This window comes from Astyanax mexicanus, chromosome 15 (assembly GCF_023375975.1).
Source record: "Astyanax mexicanus isolate ESR-SI-001 chromosome 15, AstMex3_surface, whole genome shotgun sequence".
NCBI lineage: Eukaryota > Metazoa > Chordata > Actinopteri > Characiformes > Acestrorhamphidae > Astyanax > Astyanax mexicanus.
Genome location: NC_064422.1, coordinates 30,718,543 through 30,743,368, shown reverse-complemented (window position 1 = coordinate 30,743,368; position 24,826 = coordinate 30,718,543). Strand labels below are relative to the sequence as shown.

Sequence of the window (24,826 nt, the reverse complement as noted above, 5' to 3'; positions counted from 1 at the left end):
AATGCTAATAGAGATTAGTATTTTCCTGGCACTGTTAAAAATGATCAGCTTTAAAGTTTTTTTAAGGCATGCACATGTTTGAGGCACATGAGAGGCAGAGGGAAGAAATTGGAAAATCATTTATCTTTTTAACCTCTGTGTATGTCTGTTTAAGTGAGCGGTTTGCATAGTATTACTAAATTAATCACCTGTTGGCTGGATTTGTTTTGTAGCTTTAGCGTAAAAGTAAAAAAAACAACTTTAGACACCAACGTTGTCTTGGCTGATCATCTACATTTACTGTAAATCCAAACTATTTAGGCCTATCACTGTAAAGGTGTCATAAAATGCATTTATTGAGTATTTAGTGTGTATTTATTTTGTTACATTTGCACATTGGAGTCTGAAGAAACACACTCTTGTTTAGCTATGCACTCTTTGCTTTATAGTCTTAATGACAATAAAGTTCACTTTGATAAGTTGTTCCTTAATGTAAGTTACCTATAGTAAATATGTGACCTAGGTTGGTGTAATTTATACATTATCTACAAGCCATTTTTACATCCATAAAAACCCTTTGCCTTGTTATTTGGCCTTAGAATAAAAATAATTTTCCTTTTACAGATAAATTGTCATGAAAAAAACAAGCTCTGCTTTTATTAGCTTTTTATATCTTAAATATGCATATTATATCACCGTTTCAAATCTGTAACAGAAACATTTTAATAACACAATTATTTGATAGTGTTTTGATACTTGTTGTGTGATTTGTGGTCATGAAGCTGAAGTGACAGTAGCTAGGTTAGCTTTTAGCTTTGTTCCAGTGCTTTAGCATCCCTAGGTGTTGTTTTTTCGAGTCTTACCAGTAAAAGCTGCTGATAATGTGTTGTCAGCTTCAATTTTCTAGATAGCGAGGGACTCCAGCTTGTTTTAAAGGAGATGAAGAGGTGGTAAAAGACTAGCGTCAGCAAGCGTTAGCATGTAGCAGCTTTTGCTTTGTTGTGTATTCTCTTTCTCTGAACACTAGCACAGGAAAAGCCAAGGTCACAAGATCTGGTTCACATAGCAACTCCAGGTTCAGAACTAGTAGAGTCTGCTGATGATGTGCTGCTGTTCTGCTAAACTCAACATTTGTTACTGTATCAGTTTGACTATGTCTATGTAGGGATATATTTGTTGATAATTTGGAAGTTGGTCATTATTAAAATACTATGCCTTTTACCCCTCAAAAAATACTTAAGATATCAATTTCTGTTGTCTGTTCATTATATTTATAACACTTCAGACTAAACAGAAATCATTATACCAGCTTACCAAAATTTTCACCTGCATTTTTTTTGTTTATGTATAGTAAAAATCCATGTAACACTGGTAAGAAGATTCTTAAAGTTAATTTTGTGCCCATAGTGTCAAACCTGCCATCAAAAAGAAGATATACACATATAAAAGCAAATAAATAAGCAATAGCAAATGAGAGATTCCAGAAGCAAAAGATTTAAAAAGATTATTAATTTATATATATATATATATATATATATATATATATATATATATATATATATATATTTTTTTTTTTTTTTTTTTTTTTCTGCAACATACACTTTCTTTTTGATTCTTATAAGATACATTTTATAAAATATTTTATATTTATATAAGTATTTTTTGTTTTAAACTTTTGGCATACAAATTAACTCCACATATTTTACTGTGTTTTTCTAATAACATTTAAGTATGAACAAGGTGAAACTACTAAAATAATACTTGGCCTTTCTATAAATATTGACTCCAAGATCCAAGATCTACCACTGGTTTTCAGACATGTTTAGATTGCTTCACAGCATTATGAGCTAAATAAATAGTTGAACTGTCTAATAACAGTAGCAAATTATTCATTTATTATTAATTATTACGAATAATATATGCTTAAAAAATTAATTGCTTAAAATAATAATTCAAATGAACTAAGCAGAACTGTAGATATAGCAAAAATTTACCCAAGTACTTAAAAGTGAAGGTTAATATTAGTCTATATTTGTAATAAGAAATTGTCCTTTATTCTAGCTCTGAATACCAATACCATGTTGGAAACAAATTATGTGTGTTATTATATTATCTATTTTAGTGTCCCTTTAAGCATAATATTTTAGGTAATTTGCTCACTTTACCATACTGGGATGGTATTGGTGCCTTGTGTGTTGTTTAAGCCTGGCAGGATTAGTGTAATGTGGTGTGTGCTAGTCTGTGGCTCGAATACTCTCACTTCACTGAATCCAATCCTGTAGCGCTACAAAAACCTCCCTCCTCCATTCAGCTTCCAGTTCCGTCTGCCTGGCCATTCACATCACAGTCCACCTGCTTCCTCCTGCCTGGGCGCACTCCGAACCCACCCACATACACACACACACAGAGGCGTAAATGGGGGCTCAGGTTTCTGTGAAGTGCATGGCTGACCTTGCTAAGCTGTGTATTGTTCAAGGGGAAGCAGCTATTTCGGCCAGTTACGCAGACAAAGCCTGGACAAACACGGCTCACTGGGGGGGTTGGAGAAAGCACAATGAAACAAGGGGGAAGGTGGAAGAGCGGTCTCAATTTACCTCCATATTTCCAGTGAAGATAGCAGGAATGTTTTCCGATGGCCATCAGTTATTGATAAGGCTGGTGTGTGCGCGAGTGGTTGGGGGGAGTGTGGGGGTGGTGGTGGTGGTGGAAGTGGAACGGAAAAGTAGATGCATATCAGCACACACTAAACACAATGAGGCAATCATTGACATTCAGCCTGTTTTCACAGAGCTATCATCCAGAGGGCAAAGCTTTCCTGCTACAAGGCAAAAAATACTGGCCAAGGTAACAAAACACTGCTCAAAATGGCCGTTACCCAGCACTCAGGCACTAAACGAAGCACATCCAATGACAAATTGCAACGCATTACCTTCTAAAAGCAATTCATCTCCAAAATAGCGCAAAGAACTTTGTCGTCTTGATATTACTAATCAACTTCCCATTCTGTTCCGACAAGGGAATTCTTTCATCCAAGGAAATTAATAGAGCTGAACTGTAACAGCAAGCACGGATGTTTGCAAAGACCCTGCTTTGCAATATTGCACTTAATTAGAAAATGGCTCGTCCTCAGAGTCCTGCTCTCAGTGCCAAGATGAAGTCGCATTCACAGAGCGCGCTGGGCCAAAGGACAGAGCGGATACTGAGACACTGCCACTGACCTGAGAGAAGAGTTTGGGCTAGAGGCCTGCAGGCATCAGTCTTCAGAGACACAACAGCTCCAGGTCAGACAGAACTCACTCCATGACCTAGACACCCATAACCTTGAAAGGGAAGACAAAGCGCTGCAGAAGCTTAATTACAGGCATTAATTACTCTCAATGCCTGTACTTAATAATTCACAATTTTGAACCAGATCAGAAATTAACAATACTTACAATACATACAATACATAACATGTCATCGAAGTCCAGTGAAAAAAAAAATTATATATATACTGCATAATTTAAACACATAAAAAGTCCCTTACACTGTCGATCTTGGTGAATGTACCAATAGAAATTCTTCTAAATTATCTAAAATAATCTGTTTTTAAATTGACTTCCACTAAAAGTCAAGAAGGTTTTCTCTCTTGCTTCTGTAAAGCTGAATAAATAAATGTTTTTTTATTGGACACCGACAATATATACTAATATGCTGGTACAGATTTTTTTTTATTTATTATTATTTTTTTTTACAGTACACACAATTGTTATGGGCAGACAAAATATATGGTATAAAAACTACAGCAAAATGTGATAATGTGCACTGTTCTGTGCTTAATAAAGGTACACACACAATTATTTTAGACAAGAAATATGTATGCTATGACAAACGCCATGCCTGTTGAGACCTCTGATTTACTGAACACTAAAAGGTTCTATTTTTGTGATGTTTAACAGGGATGACAATAATAAAGCCTGTAGTGTGTGAGTTTTAATTAAACACAATAGGAAACTAAATATGGCAAATTGGCTGACGGAAAAATTAAGGGGGGAAATAATTTTCACACAAAGAGTCATTAGGGGTGGAATAACACATGAAATGATTCATAATTCATGTATTTTTTGTAGCATTGTTGTCTTTGTCCTGTATTGTTTTGTATGAGGTTTTGAAGCCAATTATAGTGACAAATATGCAAAAATGGAGGAGATCAGGAGGGGGCAAATTGGTTTTCGTGACACAGTAAGCTCTATTTGCAGGCAATATTTGTAAAAATATGTTATATTTTTGACTAAAACCATTTCATTTCCCATGTTTAATTCCCACTGTGGGCATTATTAGGGGGTGGAACAGCTCTGGAAGTTTTAATAGCACCTCCAAATGGTTTACCCAGCCTAGAATTATTCAAACATTACACTTTTCTAAACCACCACTTCATAAACACCAAAGTACCCATCATGCCCCTCCATAGAGACACTTCTTACTGTACATCACACTGATATTAAAGCTCCTGTGGAGTAAAAGTAATAAGTGAGAGGCAAGTTAACTAGCATCATCATTATTATTATTTCCCCCCTAACAGGTTTAAACTGTTTAAAACTTGAATGTTGTGTTAATTATGTTATTTATGGGTGTTTTTACAATAATATAAGAATAAAGTTACATTAGGGGTGTGCGACATCATATTTTACATAATATACAGCAAATTATGCGTTTGAAAGATGGATGATCACAACCATTAAACCAAAATGAACTGCTTGAATTTTTGGATCAGGAGTGGCATCTAAAAGCAGCGAGTAAGACTGGTGGAGGAGAACATGCCAAGATGCATGAAAAATGTGATTAAAACCAGGGTTATTCCACCAAATATTGATGTTAGAACTCCTAAAACTTCATGAAAATGAATGTTTTCTTTGCATTATTTCAGCCATTTCTCTTTTTCTGCAAATAAGTGCTCTAAATTACTTTTTTTTTGGAATTTAGGAGAAATGTTGTCCATAGTTTATAGAATAAAACAACAATGTTCATTTTACTCATTTTACATATACCTATAAATAGCACAATCAGAGAAACTGATTTAGAAACTATAGTGGTCTCTTATTTTTTTCCAGAGCTGTATTGTGACACAGTACTATGGTGATTTAAGAACATATCATAATAACAGCAATCTGATTACTGATCTGATGTTGATTACTGTATATTGTGCATTCTCTTCAGTGTTTTTTCCTCATATTGCCAAGAATATAGTTATGGCAAAAGTAACCTGAAATATTGTGATATTATTTTAGGGGATTATTACTAACCCCCTTTCTCACAGGTTCTTATAATAATGGTATTCATAGAGTACATTACATAAAGCACTTTATAAAAGAAAATCAGAAAGCTAGACAGAGAAGATTAGATGCTCCTTCCTCATCTGCTCAAGGACTGATGTCTTCAACATTTTAGAGTGTTTGAATATTCTAACTCAAGTTAAACTGACATAACCTCAGGAAAAGCACTTGCTCCTGGAAGCCTCCAAGTTGACTTCAAGCGAACTACAGCTATCTCCTGCCACAATCAGCATCAGGAAACACGAGTCAGCTGTCAGAAAGAGTAAAACCTAGTTAGCGTAGGCCATCAAAGAAAGACGCTGCATTCTTAAAGAATAACATAAGTGCAAAGAACAGCCGAGAACACCGCAGGAACGCCCACCCGGTCATAGATCAATCTGTTGGAACAGCATGCTCTCGACAGATAAGCTAAATTGGAAGCACCTTGTCCTCAGAGTCCTGCTGCCAGCGCCAGCCTGAGGATGCATTTACAGAGTGCACTAGGCTTTTAACTGTAATGTACCACGCCATGTTTCCTGCAAAGAAAACCTCTGAACAGAATGAAATTCATCCATAAAACAATGGTGACAACGTCAAGGTTCTGCAAGATGGTTCTGCCACATCCTCGGCTTGGCAGTTTGTTATTACTGCCTCAAACTAACTCCACAGTGTAGCAGAAAATACTTCAGAAAACCGTCTGAACTTCAGAAGGAGGCAATCTGTCAAAATCTGATAACACTTAAACAAATCCACAACAGAATACCTCAAAAAGAAGAAATGAAGTTTTTGACAGGCCAAGGCAAAACTAGTGTAAAAAAAAAAAAAAAAAAAAAAAACCCACACAACTCAGATACTAAGTGAAGGACTTGCGGAAGAATGCAGGCTACTGTACATCAAGTGTTCAAACAGTTCTGTGTGGAGGAAGAAGCCTAAACAAAGTCAGAAAATTGGAGGAAATGCACGTGTCATTCATATGCACAGGTTTACACTCTTGTTTAAATGGAATTTTATTGATTTCTGGGTGAGCATAACTTGTACACTAACAAATCTTATACAGAGAATAACATGACACACTGCAGCACATTGTAGCATTAAAGAAAAACATATCAAACATGCCATAAAATAAAGCAGAGAATAAGTGGTTTTGTAGCTATCGTTTGTGTAAGCAAGCCCTTTACCTACAATACACATCCTGAACAGTTTTCAGTAATGTGGACTGTATAATTAACAACTTTTTTGACATCAAATATTTCGATTTATATAGATTTCTATGAGATTTAGATATGTAAAAACTCACCCCAGACAAATCACTTACTCTGCCTTCATACCTGAATATGAGCATGATAATGACATTAAAAATTAATGAGGCAATAAAAATATTAAATAAAGGCTTCCAATACAATATAAATAAGCCTACTTTTATATGCAGAATCGCTCATATACATAAGCCTTAGGCCCAAACATACCCACACAGAAATCATCATCATCATCTTCGGGGCATCACTGACTAAATAGTCTTTCGTGGAAAGGAAGAGGCGTATTTAATAAAAGGGCCCACTCACTTTCTGCTTCAGCATGTTTGTAAATGTCTGCAAAAACAGTATTAGCAAACCCATTTGCATAAAAAAAACGTGCATATTAACTGGCTGAATGATGTTGGAATCAGCTCTTTTACACTGTGCACGCTCCATGATGGACCTCCTTAAAGAAAATGATGTTAAGTACCTGGTTGAAAATCCTCCACAGTCAATTACAGCCTGAAATCTGCGACAGGTAGACATCAAACACTGACTTCTCTTCTCTGACGATGCTCTTGCAGATCTGGAGCGTAACCATTTTTCGATCTCTGCTCGTTTCAGCAGCTTTTTAGCCCTCAGCCTTGTCTTCGGTAAGTGCACTGCATACTTAATCGGGTTCAGGTTAGGTGATGAGACTTTACCAGCGAAGAACATTTCACTTTCTGTCTCGGAAAACCCCAAAGCTGCTTCAGCAGGAAGTTTCAGGTCATTGTTCTGCTCCAAGGTGAATACTACTGCTATAAAAAAATTAGAAGTTGGATCTGAAAAGAACTCTTCAGAATTCTGCAGCTGTCAACGTCAGGAAAGACAGCCATACACGTCTTATAGAGAGCTGTGAAGTTCTGAATCATGAGCCATTTCTTTCTCTTTCTTCCTGGACACTTTAATTTCTGCATCTCTCCTAGGCAAAGTAAATCCTAAACTGTGTCCACAACTGTCCCCTATTCACTGAATTGTACAATCCGATTGTAATATTAATTATATTTCTAAAAAAGGTCATTTTAAAGCAAACTCTGGGTAACTAATGGACAGGAAGATTACTTCACATGTGCCGTAAAACCACTCTGAACATAAGGGACATTTCTCTGGTGTATTCGACGTGTCCTGTAGTTCATATAAAAATAAAAGAGCCCGCTATGTAGTGGATAAGAAATGCAGCCTCTCTCATCTACCGTCTAGGCTTTGGAAAGCAGTTACAGCGCAAAAACAAACATTGGAATACCTGTGAGTCATTACACTATTTAGTTTAAAGATTATTAAGTAGCTTCTCTAATAAAGACCATCATACAGACTGTTTATGAGCAAACTCTTTTCTGCCCTACAGTAATGAGCTCACACACACATATTGATGTATCCAAAACTACCTTGTCAATTTGTGTGTGGGGTCTCTTGCATTTAATGTACATGTGATTTCTACCAGAGTTGGTTGAGAATCTGGTTGCATGGACAATTCTAGCCAGATGCTGCTGGTCACAATCATAACGAACCACTGCACAGTTCAGTGTGGATAGTAATGCCTTTCATGGACATGTCCCCTGTATACATGACACTGTGTTTCAGGGGGTTTTCAAACCTGTAGTTCGTTTCTCTGGTCCGAATCAGTTGATGAGTTTGTTTACTTGGAGCGTTTTCTCCCTCTGTTTGGTCTGGTTTCACACTGGCATAAACATAAACGCACCAAAAAAAACACGCGAGCAGGCTGTGTTCTCTGATTGGTCAGAGCTGTCTGGCGTGGGAGTTAATATTAATAAATGAAGGAAGTAAATATAGCGAGAAGATTCAGTGTTCCAGCGCGTATATCTGTGCTTTAACACTGAACGCTGAAACACTGAGCTTTTAAACACAGTGTTTGGTCGTGCAGCGCAGATGTACACATAGTAAACTGAGTCACGCAGCTGTGAGCAGTAAACGCAGCACAGACTGTGCGTGCGTAGACACAGTGTTTGTTCATAGCTGGGGTAATCAGGATTATCTGGCTAATATACCAGATTAAACTGTGTCTAATCAGCAGTTTAGCTCAAATAAATGGACTATACGTAATAGCTGGGTCAGATCGAGACCGGATTACATTCTCACCACAAGCGAACCGCTCCTCTTGGTGGTCTCGATCAGATTCTTTTGATCCGCACCTGAGCGTTTCTGTTTTCACACCTGCTCAATCGAACCGGTTCATTTTAACCGGACCAAATAGTTGCGATGTAAAAACGCCCTTAGACACAGTGATCTAGTCTTAAACGTTGTCTAAAATAAAGTACAGGCTTTTTTTGAGCAGGTTAGCGCAGTGGTGTTTAGTTTTGGTCCTGGAGATCTATTACCCTGCAGAGATACCCAATATACCTGAAGGCCTTAATTACCCAGATCTGGTCTGTATATTAGGGCTGAAGCTAATCTCCACAGCGTGGCAGATCACCAGGACCAGGATTAAGAATCCCTGGGCAAAAGTAACTTACTGGCCGGCCAAAACAAATATCCTCATTGGTAATTACAGGCTACACACTTTGGGCTGCCCTGCTATAGGCTTTAATGAATACATGCCTACAACTTCAATATTGTTCCTAATCAACAGCTTTCCCCACCTTATGATTTAGAACAATACATGCTGTGGTCTTTCAAGGTCTGCTGGTTTGTTTTCTGTTGCTGAGATAACCAGAGCATTCTGACTTTTTAACAATGTGCCAAGCACTCAACTTTAATATTCTAGGGGTGATTTTGGTCAATTTATGCATTTTCAGCCTCCAGATGCACATGCCACATCTAGAATTAATGCCAGGCTGTTTTAGCTTTCTTGTTAATTAACTAATGACACAATAGAAAAAAAGTACAGCAACAACTGTGCATTAAAAAGATCATTACAGAGAGAGCAGGCTTAAAAAGCAGTGCAATTCCATATACAATCTATCATACAGCTTAACATATAGGAGCAATCTAATTACAGATAAGTAGTCCATATGCTCTCTGCATACTTTATTATCCTCTTTTCATACTTTCATAGTTCGTAAATGCTCAGGACCACCAGAGAGCAGGTATTAATTTTGTGGTGGATCATTTTCAGCACGGCAGTGGCAATGGCATGGGAGAAATGTCTGTAATTTATAGAATAAAACAACAATGTTCATTTTACTCGAACATAAACCTATAAACAGCAAAATCAGAGAAACTTTTTCAGGAACTGAAGTGGTCTCTTAATTTTTTCCAGAGCTGTATATTCATGATATTAGGGCTGGGCGATACGGAAAAAAAATCTTATCATGAAATAGTTTTCCATATCAGCCGATATCGATATGTATCACAATATAAATAAAATCACTTTCTGTTACACTTAAAGGTTTCTTTTTAGTCATAAGTGACAGAATAAGGGAGTTATGGCCAAGCTCACTAGCAGGCTCAGAACCTTGTGGACAAACACTAGGATGTCCACATCTTCCCAGGTGGGTGCTCAGACAGCTTCTAAATATGTTTTTTTAAAAAGTCATTATACATCCACACAGGTTTAACCCCTCATTCATGCTAAAATTAACATTAATTTACACGAAAAGTGGATTAACACGGCTAACGTGCGTTACCCTTTAGTTAATTAGAATGTAAAAAGCAGTGAAGTCACCTTAGCTAATGATGACAGATTGCAGATTCCTTTTTACACCTTAAACATCGCTAACTCTAAACCGGAGACGTATCAGACAAGTTTACCTAACCTAGCAGCAAACAGAGCAGTGTTACCTGCCTTCAGAAATCTGAACAAGCTCACCTCTCTAAATATCTTGGGGACGAGACGCATGCCACATTTTTAAGAGGTGAGTTTTCCAGGGTAGCGCAGCAGAACTTATGCCTGATCGCGTGCTGCGCCTGTTCGCAGCGCTACTTAAACAGGAAATAGAAAATAAAGTTTATCAAATCCTATCGTCTGGCTTATCATAGTTATCGAGGAAAAAATATATCGCGATAAATATCGATATTGTTTTACCGCCCAGCACTACATGATATGCAAACACGTCACCCTTGATTGGCTAACAGCACTGTGATGCTCTGCAGGGGGCAGTTGCAAGCCAAGGTGGGCGAGGCCATGAATCCTAATGTACGGGTTGAGGTCAGTCTAAGGGCTTTTCCCTGGTTCACTCGTTTATCTGTCTATTTTCTTTTGTTGGCTAATCAGGCAATGGGGGTAGAACAAAAGTTTCACTAAATTCTTTTTTTTTTAGCAAAATGACTTCTCTCTCTCAAAAAAAAAAAAAAAAAGCAGCACTTCTGTATCTGATCCACTCATATTAGCAGAACACACAATAATACATCACCACCACGACAACATCACTTGTTCTGTGCTGAGAATGACCTCCACCCAAATAATACCTGCAATATGGTAGTTATTTCTACCAGTGCAAATGGAAGATAATAAAAGTATGCAGAAAAACAAAAGGACTACAGTCTGTAATTATTGAATTACAACTTGTTTCTATATAGATAGTGGGGCTGATAAAAGAGACAATGAAAATGGAGAACTAAGTATGGGGTCAAAATATTCTGACTGGAGTATTTACAAAATCTTTTAAGGAGAGATTTTCTGAAAGTGCGTAAACATGCTTCCAGACATGTTTGTAAAGACAATGCCCTGAAAGACCAGAGATAATCCAGTGACTGCTGCAGCTACTCCTACAGATCTGAGTCAACAGCTAGCAGCTGCAATTTTTAAACCTCTATTTGTCCTAGTGATTAGCGATGGTTATTGATGTAAAAACTCCCTCATTCCTCTGACAAATGCAAACGTATCTACAAGGCCACATTAGCAGCTGAAAAGAACTCGCCTTTCCTTTTATCTCGCCCTCTGTGGATCTTCAAAAGATTACTTCTTTTGGTTTTGTCAGAAAACAAAATACAGATTTTATTAAAACCAACATTATGCTCTGTTCACGTGGCTTCCTGCTGGTACAGTAGGTAGGAATACGAACACCAAGAAGTCTGTACACCCCTCCACAAACTAGAGCTCATCCAGAATCTCCTCAGTCTTACGAATAGCATGCCTAAAGGCCAATTTATACCTCTGCGTCAAACCTACGCCATAGCCTACGCATACCCGATGAGTAGCCACGGACCTTACATCATAGCCTACACCATAGCTTGATGTGAATCTCCCCATAATTGTAACAGTAGCTGTGATTGGTTCGCTGGGCTGCCCACACGTTCCTGCCTTCGTATTTTAAACTGTAGGGCTATGTGCGCTTCCCGAGGCTACACCATAGACAGCGTGTTGATTCGATGCAGAAGTATAAATTGGCCTTAATTGATAGAGACACAGGGGGAGGCGGGGTTTGCTCATGAGGAGGTAGCAGTTTTAAAGACATACAAAGTGCCAGCTTCACATCTCATATGACTTTACAAATCCACACACTGGAGCCTCAGCAGGGAGAACAGCCAGCATGAGGTCTGAGTCGCTGACTCTCATCAAACAGCTCAACATGGAGCATAGCAGGACCCGGTGGGTCTGTAGCTTTAGTCTATCAGCACCGGGTAGAGTGTCTGTTCCACACATGCTCATTCATTTTTAGAAGCTCCCTTCAGGCTAGACTTTAGCTTCTTCTTCTCCTTTTGTCCCATGGCACGGTACACCTTCTTTCTCTCTTCCTTCAGCCTCCTTTGCTTCTCCTCCTCCTGCTTCTCCTTCTGCTTCAGGAAATCCTTGTGCTTTTCACGCTGCTCCACATGGGCCTTCTTGTTCTTGTAGTTATAAACTGTGCTCAGAGCAGTGAGCAACTCTGCCACCTGGTGGACAGAGAAAGAGTTACATAAGGCTATTATGCATAGACCTGTCAAGATACTATATATATGTTTGTATGATATGCTGCCCCAGAACTAGTTCAGATAAATGATATTACTGTCATTTTAAAGGACACTTTCTGACACTGAAATACAAATAATATGACATTATAATGATGCAAGTACTCTTTCTTTGAAAACATAAAAAAATGTTAATAATTAATATTATTAAGATGGTTATATTTTTTGCATTTCGTGCCAGTTAAATGCTTGTGAAATATTTTTTTGCCTTGAGTCTGGAATAAGACATCTTCATCTGTCGCAGTCTGCTCTGTGTGTATGGAGATACTGTTATAAATACATATAATTTAATAATAATTCAGTAATTATCTAAAATGCTGTAAATATCGTAACTATCTAACATCTCTATAAAAGCTAAAAGACTAAAAAGAGCCAAAGTACTCAAAACATTTACAGTATTAAAATGATTCAATAATAATAGTGATATGATTTTTCAATATACAATTTTACAGCATCTATTACTGACTGATGTTCATAACAGTGCACATTACATGAATTAGCAAATGAATGTAATGTAATGTAATTAGTTTTTAATAAGAATGTAGGCACAGATATCTATTGTGGGGTTTTTGGCAGCATTTCTCTGGCTATTATATTTTTTTCATTTTAATATCATAATTAAAATGAACATGCATTCAATACCAAACCAGGAGAGTATAAAAAGTTAAGACACATAAAATCACTTAATGACTTTTGGTTAGAAGTTTGGAAACCAATACTGGCCCATTAAATGCCTACAGAATACCTGTTCACTTCCAAAATGGAATAAAATTCATCACTCACATAGAACTTACGACTAAAACTCTTTCTATGCTGTGATTAAAAAAAAAGAGACTCATTTAATTTTAAATGTAGGTGAAAGGTTAAACATGCTGGAAATATGTTGGTGTCCTATTTAAATAGTACACAAATATGACAGACCACAATAAATAAAAAATAAATACAACATCCAGCAGCTGAAAATACTACACGCACTACCCTGTTCCGTTTAAGAACAGGGATTGTTTGAGAGATTTCATGGGGATTGATTCAGGAATTGGCCAGCAAGCTGTCTGCGCTATTTGCCAGGGACAAGGATTAAAGAAATGTGATATTTAGAAAGCCGGTGCTCTGGAGGCATCCTCGGTGGATTAACTTTAGTCTAATGATAGGTATTAGAACACGTTCGAAATGACAGGAAAATAGTATTAAATTCAGTTAGTGGTGCATAAAGCCTGCGTTCAGGGCAGGATACATGGTCAGTGTCTGTTCCTCACCTTTTTCTCGTGGGGTTCCCGGATTATAGCAGGTCTCTGGAGGTCTCGAGGGGTTTTGCCCTTGGCCTCATGGAATTTCGGTTTGTTCTTGAAGGGCAGGGCTTTCTGCAGTTCTTTGGGGATGTGCAGGGGATTGAAGTGTCTCTTTTGCCTCTCCACAGGCTGTAAGGAACAAGGACAGAGCATATTTGATCCTGCCTTTCCTAATAGTGATGAATCAAATGACCCAATGATATGACTTGGCTATAAGGAAAAGATTGCATCTTAATATTTAAAAAAAAAATAGCATCATATTTTAACATACATAAAAAGGGCATTATTAGAGGCAGCTTGTTAAAAAAACACTAATTAATACTACAGTTAATTAAATCCAACAGTGATTTTAATTCAGAGTGTGCACTGCACTTCTACCAATTAAACAGGACTAATAACACTTTCTGTAATGAAATGTGCAGTTGCTGGCCAGTGTGTTTTTAAGCACTAATAAAATCCACAATATATGTATAATTCACCACAAATTAAATAACGATATGATAAAATAGTCATATTGCTCAGCTCCACTCTTATATTATTTTAGAAAAGGGCTTAATACTTACTTTGTAGAGAGAGTCGACGTTGGGATGGTTTCTTATTCCCAAGTCGTGTTTGAGTTGTCCCACTGTCCTCATTCCAGTCCATGTGTCCTTCTGACCAACCGGCAACAGCAGAGACGTCACTGGATTATACAGCTGAGGAACAGTCACAGGGTACCAGGAACGCAGGAATACAATATCTGCACAGGTAAATTAGAAACACAATTTTAGTAAAAAGCCAAATCTAATTAGATGCATTAGCTGTCCAGTCATCCACAAACAAGTCACTGTGTCAGCAACAGTTACACAAGAGTAGCGCTAAATGCAGAAAGTTAAATGGGTAAACAAAACATTTTCTTCCAAAAGTGCTGATTTCCAATTACTGGAGATATGGAACACTGTTTTGCAAACCGTTTTCCTTTCATTTTTGTAAACCAGAAATTTGAGGCCGCCTAATAACCAATTTACTTGCAAGACCAAAGCTCTTAAACACAAACATAAGGAGAATACAAAATTACTGGCTGATTTAGAAGTACCCGACATACAAAACATCACTTACATAAACGTCCACACGTGGTATGTAATATTGTTGTCACAAGTGGATGGTTACTAACAGTATTAAACGTGTTTAAATAACTAAAATTAACTGAAAAGTGCGTATAAATTATGTGATTATAAAAAAAATAAAAAACTGCTTCTGGAAATAAATGGAAACCATGCCACTCTTATTTACATAGTGACAATCTGAAAGTCGTCTGGTAGTGATTTCATACAAATTATTCAAACTGACTGCCTGCAAAACAAATATCACGACTCTCAGCAAATAATGAATGTCTCTAAACTCTTCTTCCTCAGTCAAGCGGGTAAAAAGTGCTACTGTGGAGGAGTTGTGCTAATGTGTTTGGTTGGTGAGGTAGATGGTGTTTTTTTTTTTTTAAATCTCATCCTGGACAGATTTGGATTGAGAAATAACTAAGAGAAAGATCCCGCCCACCTACAGAAAACTGCACTGTAATTATTACTATCAATTATTACCAAACTTCCACATTAGGCTAGTTTATTATTAGTTAAATGTTTACTCGGTTAGCACACGTGTTACATATAATACCAGGTAGCCTGAGATATCAACAGTAACTAAGGAAGGACTGAATTTTACAATTAATTTAATTGTAATTTAAACATCTGACCCATTCTATGAAACTGTGGCTATTTGTATAGTTCTTGTTAAATAATAGATTTTTTTTTGTTTAAATGACATTACAAAGTGGAAGGACTTTTTTCTTCTTTTTTACATTGTTTGCTGTTATTTCATGCTATACAGGGTCCATCAAGCTTCACCAAATCTTGAAATCAAGCAAATTAGATAGAGAATAGACTGCTATGAGTGCTAGATCATGAACTTATAAAGACCATATAAAGAACTTCTGTCATTTTTGGGTAAACTCAATCACAAATCACCACATCATGTTTTATTGGGAATTTGGTTGCTACCTCTGCACAAAAAGGATATTATTAATAGGGATTTTATAGATCTGGTGAAAAAAGGTTCAATGTAGAAATGGTACACCATTCATAGAATGACTTGTCTAGGTCGTCAAGGTAAGATGTGGTTGAATAGTTTCAATGTGTATTAGAGAACATTTGGCATATTTTAACACCATCATAAGAACACAGAGAAGGATATGATGATGGTGATGATGATGATGATGATAGATGGTGTGATGGTGATATGAGTTACAGACCCAAAGCAAACACATAGTGCTGTAGTAAGACTGTGCTGATACAGTTTTCTGTTCGCTCTGTTCCTCAAAGAGAGGCATCACAAGTGGTAATAATTTCCCACCATTTTGTGCTGAATGGCTCTTTTGGGAGCCATTACTTCCACAAGCTATCCTAGTGACTTTGGAAGACAAATACCAGTCCCCACGGCACACCCTGAGGCTTTCATGACACAGTTATATGCAGATCCACAAAAAAAAAGGCCCTGCAGTGAAAAATATCTCTAAGGTGACACAAACCACACGAATACCTAGCCTAACACACACAGCCATTCATTATCAAGCAGATAGAACTCACCACTCATGAGGACCCTGTCCTCGAACGTGGCACGGTAAGCCCCCGGCGGAGTGCGCAGAGCTTTTTTTATCTGGCCTTTGATCCCGCTGACCGTCCGGAGGGAGGCACCCTCAAATTTGGCAACCTCTAGCACTGTGTTAAACATTCCCTAAGGGAAGAGTAGAAGACAAAGATGGTTTGAACACATCAAAAACAAACCTTTTTTTATCACGGTATTATTTAAGATGCTTCTTTTGTTTCATAAGGTCTCATTTTATTTGTATTAAAGCATCTGCAAGACAGCAGACTGGTCTTAAAGCCAGGTGAAGTAAAGGCAGCAGAGACAGATTTCTTGGCTGTTACATCATTGAAGCCTGTCTTGTAAGATCCTTTGAATGTAGCAGAAGAATAAATTCTTCAAGCTTCTGGATTTGAATTCTTATCTGGGAATCACCTACAACCCCTCACACACATGTTGAAAAAAAGCTGCAAGTGGGTAGTAGAACTTGTTGTACACATAGTTACTAAAAAGAGATTACCCTGAGAGGAACCCTTTTATCTCTAAATGACAAATTTACAGGAGAAAGAAAAATAGTCATTTTGGAACATTTTGAACATTTTCAAGCAATGCAGAAGTACAAATATATATAAAAGGACTGCATACTGTTCTGTAAAAGCGCCTTAAAATGATGAGTTCCTTTGATTTTACCAAATTGAAAACCTCTGGAACATAATTCAGAGGAAGATGGATGATCACGAGCCATCAAATCAAGCTAAACTGCTTGAATTTTTGCACCAGGAGTGGCATAAAATTATCCAAAAGCAGTGTGTAAGACTGGTGGAGGAGAACATGTCAAGACGCATGAATACTGCATTTAAAACCAGGGTTATTCCACCAAATATTGATTTCTGAACTCCTTAAACTTTATGAATATGAATTTGTTTTCTTTTCATTATTTGAAGTCTAAAAAAGCTCTGCATCTTTTTTGTTATTTAAGCCGTTTCTCATTTTCTGCAAATAAATGCTCTAAATGACAATATTTTTATTTAGAATTTGGGAGAAATGTTGTCTGTAATCTATAGAATAAAACAACAATGTTCATTTTACTCAAACATAAACCTATAAATACCAAAATCAGAAAAACTGATTCAGAAACTGAAGTGGTCTCAGCTCTTTTTCCAGAGCTATATGTGTATTAGGGCTGTCAAATTAACGCTGATTTATTGCCCTACTTGGTGCCCTTTGACACAGTGTTACAGTTCTGGTCACTACAATGCGATGGGGTAAAGTACAGGCAGAGCGATTAAAATCAGCTCAGTTAGCATTATTTGTTATGTTGTTAATCCACAATTTTAGAGTTTATAATTAAGTCCCCAAGGCCAGATAATATTAAATATACACAATAAAAATATATACAATAAAAATGAAATAAACAGGCAGAATGTTTCTCTAAATTCCTTTAAATCTATTCTACATTTCTTATTATCTGAGTAAACCCAATAACAGCCAGCCAAAGTGAAGAAATTCCGCATTCAGAAGCACCTCCATCTGCAGGCTTGTTATTGGTATGTCTGGGGATCACTGAGCTAGAACAGAACTTGTGTTTAAAGCTGTAGCTCTGCTTCTTCAAAATCATACTTCACGCAAACTAATCTACAGATCAGTTCTCTCTCAGAATCCTTCTACACTTTTTACTCAGATAAAGAGAAGCTCTCTAACAGAAGCTTGCCTGCTGCTGCACCACGCAACACAAAAACACACTCATTTGAGGATATGCGAGTGCATACATAACATTAGCTCGTCGTATTCTTTGTGCATTTCACTACTGACAGTGTGGAGATGCAGAGGCATGTATTAGAAATAAGGTTTTCAAAATTGATACAATGTTTAAAATTTGATTGTTTGATATGCATTGGAATCTGTTTTATCCTTACACAAACACATACTCTCAAAATGTTCTTCACTCTCTAAAGTACTGTGTAAAGGGCTGTGGTATACATAGCTATGCCAAAAGTCATCGGATAGCTGTATGTCCTGATAATGTTATCTCAGGGGACAGCTTGGGAAAATTCACACCTGTAGAAGGTGGTTGTGAGGTGTCATCTTGTGAGTAAGGCTAAACACTGGGCAACGTGCTCCTGGCAAGGCGATGTGAATTATCAAAGTTTGAGTGAGGTCTGATATTCGGTGCCAGATGGATTGGTCATTCCTCAATCCACAGGGACACCTGTGTACTGGGAATATATCATATAGGCCATTACCACCCACAGTGGGTGGTAATATTAGTGACTGGAGGCATCTGTCTATAACTGTCTGTGTGAACATACAGGCGACTCATATATACAACGCAGGAGGCCCAACACACGTATAGTGCACGTTAGTACAGTGTGCATCAAGTTCAATGGAACATGATACTACCTTCTCTGCCTTAACCTTTGACATGTCCGTGAAAAAGCATCAGGATTAGTGCAATCAAATTCAAAAGACTAAGACTAAAAACTAATTAGCAAACACTGTAGTGCAGGGGTCACCAACATGGTGCCCGCGGGCACCAGGTAGCCCGCAAGGACCTTATGAGTAGCCCGCAGGCCTGGTCTAAAAATAGCATTTTTGTTGCTATTCTTTTTTTTTTAAATCACAGTTGCATTGATGTAATTTTAGATTATATTACATTAATATTAGCTTAGAGATAGCCTATAGTTTATATATTATTATACAATATAATGTAATATAATATGTAATATTATATTAAAATATAATATAAAAAGTAAACACTTGCAGAGATTTATAATAATAGTGTTGCCTATTGATATCTGTGTCTTCACATAGATGAAGGTCATTAATTATTAATAATAACATATAATTAAAGGTAAATTGAGAAAATTTGTAATTTCACGAGTGTGTATCAAACTGGTAGCCCTTCGCATTAATTGGTACCCAAGAAGTAGCTCTCAGGTTCAAAAAGGTTGGTGACCCCTGCTGTAGTGTATTCAAGACACTACAAAAAAATAAAGTATTCATCATTCTAATAGACAAAGAAACATAAAATAAGAACACAATTTCCAATGATTCCCTACGTATAAGTCATTTAATGTTTCCTCAAACCTCTGTACTATTAAAAATACAAAAAAAAATTAAACAGGAATAGTATTTATTTATATCCCTTGGTCATAGCCTTTTCTCACCTTTTTCTTATAATATTTACAATTAGACAGGCCAAGGCTAGCATCTTTCTACCTAAAGTTCATAAGGCAGCTGGATTTATATGTATATCAGCCACACAGGATAAAAAGGCCAGGATGAAGTTCTGGTCTCTCAATAGGCTTTAACAATTCTATTCAATATCGGACAAAAGTGCAGCCTGTGTTGTCCCCCCAATGAAAACATTCTTAATTACATCCTCAGAGAGCCTGTGGTCACACACAGATGGCATTCCACTGTGTCTGAAACCCAATTCCCTGCTGTAGGATCTGCCTTTACAGTGCTAAGCAGCGCTTTCCAAAAGATGCAATGCAGCTTGAGATGACAACTCCTTCAAGACTGGAAAGCTGCTGACATTTCAGGAACAGATTTTCACTCGACTTCGCTCCACTTTGAGCGGCGCAGCCACAGATATAGAAAAGCAGCTGACTCTGCAGCAGCACCACCTACCTGGACAAAGCAGGTGTTCTTATAAATCTTATAAGGGTATCCGATTAGCTTCAGTTTCTTTACGACGGTCACGGATTTGTCCAAGTCCAGGACGACTCCGGTGGCTGCGATGCGAAAATTTGCCTGCGGGAAGCGAAGAGAAATGGATTCAGAGGAGCAGAGATGAGGGTGGGAGAGGAAACCACAGCAGCTATCAAAACCAGAATCCTGGCTTGAACTTCTGCTGCTACTTTTGTACTTTATCAATCTCAGTACTAAAGCTCCTACCTGAGTCCCTGCAACAGTCTGAACCGCCAGGAAGCCTGTCCCCTGAGGTGTGATAGGCCCTAAGAGAGAGAGCATAGCAAGAAAGAGAGGGGGGGAAAAAAAGAGGTGAGAAATGCTGATGAGAAAAAAATTAATTGGGCCGAAATCTGGGAACAGTTTACTGCTGCTAGGTTTTTATCAGCTTCATGCCTGTTTGGCAAGCGATAAAGTCAAAAAGTATTGGCAGCTTGTTTCCATCAAATCGTAGCGAGAAGTAAGAAATCAGATTTAGAAGCAGAACCAAGTGAAGACGTACAGAGAACTATGTTATTTCTTGAAGGAAAAAAAAAACGATTGCATAACGTTTGTTTCAACAACAAAAAAAGTATTTAAAAAGGAAAAAAGGTTTAATATCACAACACCTACTAAACAATTTAGCACATATTATAATAAACATCCTGCTTTAAGAAAATTAAGAATAATTTAGGACTAATTTAGGATTTCTATGTTTTCCTTGACGGCTCTTTAAATAACAACACACCAGTCTTAACTCCTTAGTTGAAGACACTAAAATATGCTGGAATACAGGCCTCCATGAACAGGTGGGGAGACCACTGCTATAGATAGCACTGAGAATAAAAGAACAGTCCTGTGACCTTTACTGTGAGCTGTGAAGGTGCTCAAGCCAATATCTCACTAAAACAATGGTACAGACATCAAATAAAAGCCTCTGAACACAATGTGACAGTCCAGAACAGGAGTGTCCAGTACCATCAACAAAGGGCCAGCGTGGCTAAAGGAGTTTGCTTAAAACAAGCTGAAGAAAGCTTTATATCATCTTTTTCATCATTTGTTCAGTCTTTTAAAAATTATTGAGGTGTGATACCACATTTCTGGAACAAAAACCTGCAAACACACTGTCTTTTTGTTAGTACTGGACACACTTAGTGTGAGAGAGAGAGAAAGAGAAAGAGAGAGGTAGCCAGTCTTCTGGTAAACAAACAAATGCTATGGCTAAGTTACTATCCTAGCCCCATAGAGCTTTTAGCTGGAAAACAGACAAATTGCAGATAGTAAAGTGATAGGTTCCAAGCATAATAAGTGATGCTGAACAATGTACTGCCTTTAATGTACTGACTGTGTGCAAAAGGTGCTAAAATAACCTTTAACCTGGAAGAATGTTCCAAATATTGTCACATCCTATAAATACATTTGCTTCCACCCCAAAGTGGGTAACATTTTTGGACTAAAGTAGACAATATAATATTTTGTAGAAACAAAATCTTCCATTAAGCCCTTATACGTATGTAATTTCAGATCAGTAACAGGAATTAACCCAAATTCTGCATGTTTAAAAAAAAATATTGAAAATAGATGTAAAAACTAGACAAACATAAAACTAAAGGTTTGGAGGACATAAACTGATTAATTTGTATTTAGCAAAATACTGATTTTAAAATGAAGTTCTGGAAAGAGCCAATGTTATGGTTTTATTTATTATATTTTGACATTATCATACTTACTTAAATATTTGTTAAACATTTTCTATTACAATTATGCTTTTCATAATTGTAATTATGTTCCTTATCAAACATGAAAGCTGTTTATGAAATGTTTGAAATTAAATCCTCAGGATTTAGTGGTGTAATGGCAGGTAAAGAAGAACCCCCACATGAAAAGATATTATGTATGTCTGCATTTTAATGCTTACCCCAGATAGAAGCACCACAGTGCATGTGTTCAGGAGTGTATTTAAGTAGGCGGTGGCGGCCATTATGGTCCTCAATATGGTAGAGCGGAATGGTCTGGAAACGTCTCCAGCCCAAAGACAGGATGAGCGGATCCCGGGTTTTTAGAATACGGTTAAACCAGCGATGTTTCTTCAATCGCATCTGTTGTCAAGGGATACAGAAGGAGAGGAAAACAGTCAGAAACAGGCAGCATGAAATAATTACCCAAGAAGGCTATATTTTGTTTCAGCAGCAGAGCTCATTCTCCATCAAGTGCTTCACTGAAGGACCATTCAGCTGATGCTCTCCAACTTAAAAGTGCCATAAATATACTGAATCAGGGAACGTAAGAGCAGTGAGGGTAAGAATAGCAGAGATGTCTGTCTGGTTCTGAAGCTTACCTGCAGATAGCCAATATTGCCTTCACTGGCTCCCAAAGCACCGAGAATGATGGGATAGTGAGGGTCAAAGTTTGTGACAAATTCACACGGCAGGCCAGGAATCTCCAGACGCACATACATGCCAGGCCTGAACCCCTCGTACTGAATCCGAGCCTCATCATCCATGTCCTCAAACTCAGCCCTGTTCAGCTGCAGACATAGAGAAAGACAGCTTGGTTTTAAAATCTATTAACAGCATAATTTACCACACCACACAAATTTAGTAACTACTGTTTAACCAACATATTTCATACCATTAATAAAAATAAAACATACCGTACTTTTTAAAACTTAAAGCTAATGACAAATTTAAAACATCTGAATCTGCTGAATCTATGCCACCTGTCATAAGAAAAAAAGATAGAAAAAACACTATTATGGCCTATTTTTATTTATTTATTTTTCGGTAAGAAGGTACAGAACACTGCACTGGTCTATGGTATATGAGTGTGGGACCTCCTGCATTAAATGCAAGTTCGCATATCATTACCATCCACCAGGCTTTCCATTGTGGCTGGTAATGTCTTTTTCTCATTATGAGACGGTTCAAATAATGTACTAAAATGTTACTAAATTCATTTCTAAACATTCATGCTTAAGTCAGATATTTTCCTTTGTTGGTTTCAATAAATAATGCTTTTTAAACTGTTTTATCTTGTATCCACAATCAGTTTCTGTTTAGACATGGATTTAGTAACAATACCTTCTGATGACAACCTCACAAAGAGAAAAATAAGCAAGCCCTCCCATAGACAGACTTTAACTAATTTTTTTTTTATCTGACTCTGCTTGCTACAATACGATGTTTGAAGAATTTTATCAATAAATACAAATTCCACTTTGAGCTTCCCCAAGTTGACAACTCAACATGTGAATTTGCTGACAGGCTAAGACACAAAACTGGCATATAAAGAGTGTGTAGACTGATTAAACACAAGTATGTTATGCAGCATTACTGCTACTGCACAATGCAACTCTGCTGTAGCTGAACAAGAGGTTTTGAAGCTGTTATTGAAGCAAAAACTTCTACATAATTTTAACCATGTGACCTCTGACCTCAGCCTGTTTCTGCATCTCCTCCTTGAGATCATCAAAGTATGTAGCATCAGCATCATCATATTCTGCATCAAATCTCTCCTTCAGTCTCTTCTTCCTCTCCAGACGCTTGTTCTTTTTAGCTTCGTCATCATCAAATTTCACTACGACGGCCTCTTCTTCCTCCTTTTCTTCATCTTCATCATCATCATCCTCCTGTATATTGGAAAAAATACAAACATATGCAATTAAATATGCAACACCAGCAAATATGCAGACTAACATAAGAAACAAAAAACACAAAACCAGTTTGCTTGAGAAGGATTTAAGTGTTTGTCTAGTTAATCCTCACCTCAGCTTCATCTCCCATCGCTTTGTGGACCTCTCCAGTTTCCAAGTCTTCAAAGTCTCCATAAACCTCATCTGTAACGCAAATTGTAGAAATAAACAAATAGCCGAACAGTAGAAGCCTAACAAATAGTTAGGCTTATTTAAAACCAGGCAATTAAAATGTTCTTACCATCCTCTTTAAGTAGAGTAGCAGCATCTTTGTCTCCCTCCCATTTCCCGGTGACAAAGCAGTCCCTTATAGAGGTCAGCATCTGAAAACACAATGCTATTATTGCATATATACACACACACACATACACGTGCAGAACTTCACAAACAACCGAATGACTCTAGATCTATTCATTTTCGTGTATTAAAAAAAAATGATATGTGCAGCTTAATGCATGTTAAGCTATATAATATAATAATATAATATATAAGGTAAGCCATGTTAATCACCTCCTCGTCTTCCCAGTCGTGCCCGGCGTCTGGATGGAAGCGTGAGCAGTCTACAGCATCTGCTCTGACTTTCTTATTCTTCTCAGGTCGGGTAACTCGGAACAGACCACCCAGCTCCTCATCATCCTTGTTCTGTGCATCCTCTTCCTCCTCCACCACTGAGAAATAGACAAATAACAGATACAATAGCTTTTAGTCCAAATGGTCTAAACACACCAAAAGAGCTTCATTCATTCATTTTTTTAAGAAAATCTACTTTAAAATTCTAATAAATAGGCTTGCACGATAACCACTTTTTGGGGAACAATAGATTGTTCCAGAAAAAAAAATCACAATCAAAATCTTTGGCATTTTAAGATCATTTTATGCCTCTGATAGAGTGATAATATAAAAAAATAATAACAATGCAATTTAATGAACATCCAAGCATGTAACTATAAATAATAATCACATTTTGGGAATAAATCACTTTGATTGATGTACATAAAATTAATGTTTGATGTAGACTGTCACACACATACAAAAAAAAACTTTAAAACAGTATATGTATGCTAGTTCTTTAAATTGTCTTTTTTAAATCTGCAAACTGATTATAGCTCAATACTGTCAGTAGCTTCCAATAAAAAGTAGTTCCACAACTAATTAGTTACTCCTATG

At 37.2% G+C, this 24,826-nt stretch overlaps 1 protein-coding gene across 1 annotated transcript in view; it reads right to left on the bottom strand.

The window, feature by feature from the left end:
- Positions 1 to 6,259: 6,259 nt before the first annotated feature.
- Positions 6,260 to 24,826, bottom strand: part of bms1 (BMS1 ribosome biogenesis factor) — a 31,396-nt gene continuing 12,829 nt past the window's right edge. The window contains exons 12-23 of the mRNA XM_049464357.1: positions 24,170 to 24,327; positions 23,901 to 23,982; positions 23,733 to 23,803; positions 23,402 to 23,596; positions 22,307 to 22,495; positions 21,887 to 22,067; positions 20,197 to 20,255; positions 19,930 to 20,052; positions 16,299 to 16,446; positions 14,247 to 14,422; positions 13,651 to 13,812; positions 6,260 to 12,319 (exon numbers count right to left, since the gene is read on the bottom strand). Of these exons, the coding sequence (XP_049320314.1) occupies positions 12,092 to 12,319; positions 13,651 to 13,812; positions 14,247 to 14,422; positions 16,299 to 16,446; positions 19,930 to 20,052; positions 20,197 to 20,255; positions 21,887 to 22,067; positions 22,307 to 22,495; positions 23,402 to 23,596; positions 23,733 to 23,803; positions 23,901 to 23,982; positions 24,170 to 24,327 (1,772 nt within the window). The 3' untranslated portion in view covers positions 6,260 to 12,091. The remainder of the gene's footprint in view (positions 12,320 to 13,650; positions 13,813 to 14,246; positions 14,423 to 16,298; positions 16,447 to 19,929; positions 20,053 to 20,196; positions 20,256 to 21,886; positions 22,068 to 22,306; positions 22,496 to 23,401; positions 23,597 to 23,732; positions 23,804 to 23,900; positions 23,983 to 24,169; positions 24,328 to 24,826) is intronic.